This window comes from Oryzias melastigma, linkage group LG7 (genome assembly GCF_002922805.2).
Source record: "Oryzias melastigma strain HK-1 linkage group LG7, ASM292280v2, whole genome shotgun sequence".
Classification (NCBI taxonomy): Eukaryota; Metazoa; Chordata; class Actinopteri; order Beloniformes; family Adrianichthyidae; genus Oryzias; species Oryzias melastigma.
The window spans coordinates 1,546,717-1,552,133 of NC_050518.1; the positions used below are offsets into that span (position 1 = coordinate 1,546,717).

The following is a 5,417-nucleotide window of genomic DNA, read 5'->3' on the forward strand; positions in this document are numbered from 1 at the left end:
TCAGGTTCGAACTCTAAATTTGTTGAACCTGCTTCTTGAAACGGGCCCCTGACATTCAGTTTGTTTGTTTGTTTGTTCTGCTGTCCTCCTGCAGGAGGTGTGCACGCTGCTTTTAGCTGCATCCCTGATGGGAGACGAACTGAGCATGCTCAACTGGCTGGGATTCGCCGTGTGTCTTTGTGGCATTTCATTACACGTGGGACTAAAAACATATTACTCCAAAAGTAAGAGCTGTTTTTTTTTTTTTATTGAAACAAATGTGACCAAAACACTCATCAAAAAGCTGATAAATGACAGGAAGTGGATGGAAACTTTTGATATTTCAAACATACAAACATGGAAAATGACCTCATGTACAAATCTTTAAGGTCCAACTGCAGCAACTATGATATTAAATTATCTATATAAAATAATTAAGCAAAAAAAGAAATCACAGCATAAGTAAGAGACAATTAATTCAAATTGGTTAAAGTCAGTATTTTTCATTTTAACTGACATTAAAAAGAAAACAAAATAATTAATAATTAAAAATAATTAAATCATTAATCTTAATGTCACTTTGGCTTAATGTGGAAAGTGCTGCAAAACGAAAAACTGCATTTAACAAATATTTCAGTGAGCGACAGTGCCCTCTGGTGGACAGATGGAACAAGTGCAGCACAGAAAAATTCTATCAAATCATTTTCTATGGACAAAAATAGCTTTAAATGTCAAATAATTGAGTAAAACAATTTTTACTTTTACCAATACTTTATATGTTCGATATATTTTTACTCAATGAATTTAATTTAAATAATTTGCTCTTGTTTATTTCTACATTTCGTTGTTAATTCGTCTTTGCCTGTCTGTATGGGCTGCCGTTTCCTCTTTAGCCATACTGTGTATTTTAAAAAAGTTCTGGTTAACACTGAAGATATTCAACCCACAACTTCTGGATTCACCAATAATTTTAATTTTTTTTTGGGGATAAATTGGATTTCATCCCTCCACTTTAACATTTTTTTCTGTATTTTCTCTCACTAATTCATTTAAATAATAGCTTTCCCTCCATTTGTTTTCCTCAGATAAGCTGCCATCTCTGCAGCAGCACAACAGGAGCTCTGAGCTGGCACTGCCGCTGTTACGACAGGACAGCGATCAGTGGGAAGACTCCACCGCTGACGAGGACAAAGAGCAGGAAATGATGCTAAACTGACGTCGCAGCACACAAACTCAGACAGACTCCTGAACGCTTCAGATTCCACAAGACGTCAGGAAACTGTTTCCTTCACTGACCTGCCTCTCAGGGATCTCCTCCTCAGCTCTACATCCACTGTGGACTACAAGGGGAGCATATGTAGCACAAACTATGAGTGTCTTACAGTTGGAATTTCTGAAGCTATTTTAATCTAAAAACTGTCCCAGGACGGGGAAATACCCAGTTCTAAGAAATTGTAGAAAAATTAAACAAAACTTAAGTTATTCTCTTTGAAATAAATTAATTTTGCAGCTGGATTTGCAACCCTTTTTTAGGTTTGATAATTATTGATATTTAATTTTGTGAAATAGTTGAGCTGCAACACCATCGATAAATCTGGAAATATATTTGACAAACTTTGGGGAACTTTCCTGGCTCATTGTGACTCCGTTTGAACACACATCTCCAAACTAAGATGTTAACTGTTTGATGATCTGATGTGTGAAATGTTTGTTAGTTTTGTGTAGAGCATTAACATTCCTTCAGTGTGTAACTGCAGAGTTGAAAACTGAAAAACCTTAAATGTTGTCTAGTCTCCTTGTTTTCATTTGAAGACCTTTAAGTGCCTTTTTTCCACTATCTCAACAATTTCTAAAGACTTTTCAGAGGACATGAAAGGTTTTCTAAAGTTAATTACTAAGATGAAATAATTTCAAGTTCAATCATGATTTTGTTTTTTTTTAATGATGTAAAACATTGAGAAATAAAGAGATGAAAAGCTGAAGTGTCCTGAGTTCATTCTGTTCATAAACTACGATTTAAAAGCATGTCAAATCCAATAAGATTTTTTAAAATTATATTTATTAATTATTATTGAATTAATTTGTCAAAAATGAAGAACAACATTTGTCTTGATGGGGGTAACTTTTCTCACATTATCGGAAAGTCTTTTTCCTCCTGACCAACAAGCCAGACAGAGGTGCATTTGGCTAATCTAAACAAGAATTTTCAAAACACACAATTATGACATTTTTTATATCTTAAGTTTAAAGTTTGGATTGGCATCAAAATAACTAAAATTGTCTCTGTTTTCCTTACCATGTCCAACCTGATATTAATTAGTTTTATAAACAATAAAAAAGTATGTTTGCATTAAAGTATTTTAGTGAAAATGGGCAAACACAGAGTGAAGGGGCTTTCCTCCTGCAGCGCCTTTCAAATAAATACAGTACCAAGTTCCGCCACACGAGGGCGCACGTCTTTAAATGAATGTAACTTGTTCACTTCAATATAAAAGCACGGCCTCTTTCAAATATAAAACTAAAGGAAGATGAAGAACATTTGCTGTTGTTTTATTTCTTTAAATACATATATTTGAGTGTTGTAATACATTAGCAAACATAAAGATACTGTCTCCTTTACACAGTCGTGCGTCGTTTTGTTATTTTGAAAAATACGGAAATAAACAGGAAGTTGTCCTGGTCGCGCGTGCTTCATCCGTTCCAGGCTTCCAGCTTGAGCAGCAGGATGGATGACACCGAAGTTTGGCCAGAAATAGAGAAAGCAGCGGCAGAAAAGAGGCGTGAATTGGTTCTACACGGCCCCGCCATAGACCAGAGGATCTCCTCCAACCAGGGACTCAGCTCCTCCATTTACTCTTTACAGCTGCTCAACTACCTGGAGGTGAGCCAGTGTCCGAGTCTGACGGAGATCCACGCGGACATCCAGCTCCTGACGAACCTCCAGAGCCTCATCCTGTGCCGGAACAAGCTCGCCTCCATCCCGCACGTCATCGGCCGCCTCAAGTCGCTGAAGGTCCTGGACGTTTCGGTCAACAACCTCACGGCGGTTCCGGAGGAGATCAGCCAGCTGCCGGAGCTGACGACCCTGAACGTCAGCTGCAACAGCCTGGAGCTTCTGCCGGAGGGGCTCAGCCGATGCTCCAAACTCTCCACCATCAACGTCTCCAAGAACCGCCTCACCGCCTTCCCCCCGGACCTCTTCTCCGAGGGCCTGGACCTGCTCAGCACCCTGGTGGCTTCTGACAACTGCATCCAGGAGCTGAGAGGAGACATCCAGCAGCTCGCTGCTCTGAAGGTCTGCACAGATCCTCCAAACACACCACAGCTTCTTTACTTAGTTAGCAGGAGAACGTGTAAACAAAGAGCTCTCAGCATATGGACCATTAAATTAATAAATAAATGTGTCATTAATTACTTAAAGTTGGCATTAAATAAATAAGTGTCATTAAATGTGTCAATGTTGAATTAAAATTCAAGTTTAAATGATTTAAGAAACATTTATTTCAGGATTTGTCATTGAATATATTTATTTTCAATTAGTCTCTTCCAGCCCACACTGGAGCATGAAATAACTATATTTGTCTTGAAATAATTAAATGTGATTTGAAATGACTTTTTGAGTGTTTTAATACCACATATATTTAAACATTTATTTATTTATTGAATGCCAATTTTAAATAATTAATGACATATTTATTGAATAACTTAACGGTGTATATATTTATTTGAAACTGTCCTCCATAGGGGGGGTTGTTCCATGCCAACAACTCAGAGGCAAATTTCTCATGAACTATTGCTGCTCTAGAAAATATCTAAAAAAGCAACACAGGGTTTTTAAATTATTATTTTTTTGGGAAAATGTATAATAATAATAATTAGAAGACCATTGTGAAAGATTTGAAAATAATAAAAAAATGACTGGAGTGGGACTTGAATCGTATCGTCACAAACTCCTGAGCTGCTTTTGTTTCCTCTGAAGGTTCTGGACCTCGCTAACAACAAGCTAAATGAAATCCCCTGGAATCTGAGTGACTGCCCCAAACTAAAGGAGATCAACTTCAGAGGCAACAAGCTGAGTGACAAACGCCTGGAGAAGATGGTCAACGGCTGCCAGACCAAGTCCATCCTGGAGTACCTGAGAGGAAAGGGGAGGGGACGGCAGGTCGAGGAGGGAGGGGACGCAGACGGAGGACGCCAACCCGACAAGAAGAAAAAACAGCAGCAGAGGAAGAGGAAGGAGAAGGTGGCGGAGGAGCAGGAGGAGGTGGAGGAAGTGAGGAAGATGGCGGTGAGGGTTCTGCACGTTTCAGACGCCCCCACAGCTCTCACAGTGCAAGTGAGCGCTGACGTGAAAGACGTCCGGCCGTACCTGGTGTGCTGTTTGGTCAAAGGCATGAACCTGAAGCCTGGGAATTCCCTGAAACGCTTTTTGATGGCTCAGGTAATGAAATAAACTTCCACGAGTGTCTGAAATCAAAAGCTCGAGTGAAAAGCCAACCTGTGTTTCCAGACGAAGCTCCATGAGGACTTGTGTGGCAAAAGAACCATTGCAACCATCGCCACTCATGACGCGGAGCTCCTCAAAGGGCCGCTCGTATACGGCGTCAGAACCCCGACGCAGCTGAAGGTAAGCTGCTGCACGGAGACGACGTTTTAGCTTCTGCTGCCACCCTTCATCTGCAGTCGTGTGTTTGTTGCTCCTGATCAGATTGTTCCTCTGGGTCGGAGGGAGATGACAGCAGTGGAGCTGATCAGACTTCTTCACCTAGAGGCGGACGAGCTGAGGAAGCAGAAGAAACGGCAGAACGTCACAGGCCTTCACAAGTCAGTGAATGACTCCTGAAATATTCTCTCCAAACTTGTCTTGAAACAGGATTTTTTTTAGGACTTTTTGTGTGAAAAATCTGGGGAAACAGTCATGTCACATCAGTGTGCAGCAGTTGTGAATTTATTACTTTAAAACATGTAACTTTTTGAGAAAAAAAAGTAATTAATTTACAAGAGAAAACACCAAAGTCCCTTTTTTCAAAGCCCTGCTCGAAGATGAAAAATGTGGAGCACTTTGTGAAGTAGTGCTGTCACAAACGATTATTTTAATAGTCTAATAAACACCGATTATTTTTTTTAGATTAGTCGACTAATCTGATAATTTGCACACTGGATGTAAAACGCACATCTTAACCATAATTAGCTCTAAACTAACTGAAAACTAGCGATAATGCTAGTGTGAATGCTGAAAGCGGAATTTGGGCGCTGAAGATGCTAGAGCTGATAGCTGAAGATGCTGAAATTGATAGCTAAAAACATTGAAGTTACTAGCTGAAAATGCTAAAGCTGATAGCCAGCTAAAATATTTGTTAAATGCCAAATTAGCCTAAACAACTGGAAAAAAAGACTAAGTTGGCCAACCGTCCATAATTTCCCTTGGGATTAATAAA

At 39.5% G+C, this 5,417-nt stretch overlaps 2 protein-coding genes across 2 annotated transcripts in view; both read left to right on the forward strand.

The window, feature by feature from the left end:
• The window catches only part of slc35c2 (solute carrier family 35 member C2), a 6,812-nt gene extending 4,851 nt beyond the window's left edge, over positions 1-1,961 (forward strand). The window contains exons 9-10 of the mRNA XM_024293992.2: positions 95-224; positions 1,065-1,961. Coding sequence (XP_024149760.1) covers positions 95-224; positions 1,065-1,195 — 261 coding nt within the window. The 3' untranslated portion in view covers positions 1,196-1,961. The remainder of the gene's footprint in view (positions 1-94; positions 225-1,064) is intronic.
• A 108-nt stretch (positions 1,962-2,069) lies between these two features.
• lrrc47 (leucine rich repeat containing 47) overlaps positions 2,070-5,417 on the forward strand; it is a 5,966-nt gene continuing 2,618 nt past the window's right edge. The window contains exons 1-5 of the mRNA XM_024294059.2: positions 2,070-2,097; positions 2,604-3,274; positions 3,959-4,420; positions 4,490-4,606; positions 4,688-4,803. Of these exons, the coding sequence (XP_024149827.1) occupies positions 2,070-2,097; positions 2,604-3,274; positions 3,959-4,420; positions 4,490-4,606; positions 4,688-4,803 (1,394 nt within the window). The remainder of the gene's footprint in view (positions 2,098-2,603; positions 3,275-3,958; positions 4,421-4,489; positions 4,607-4,687; positions 4,804-5,417) is intronic.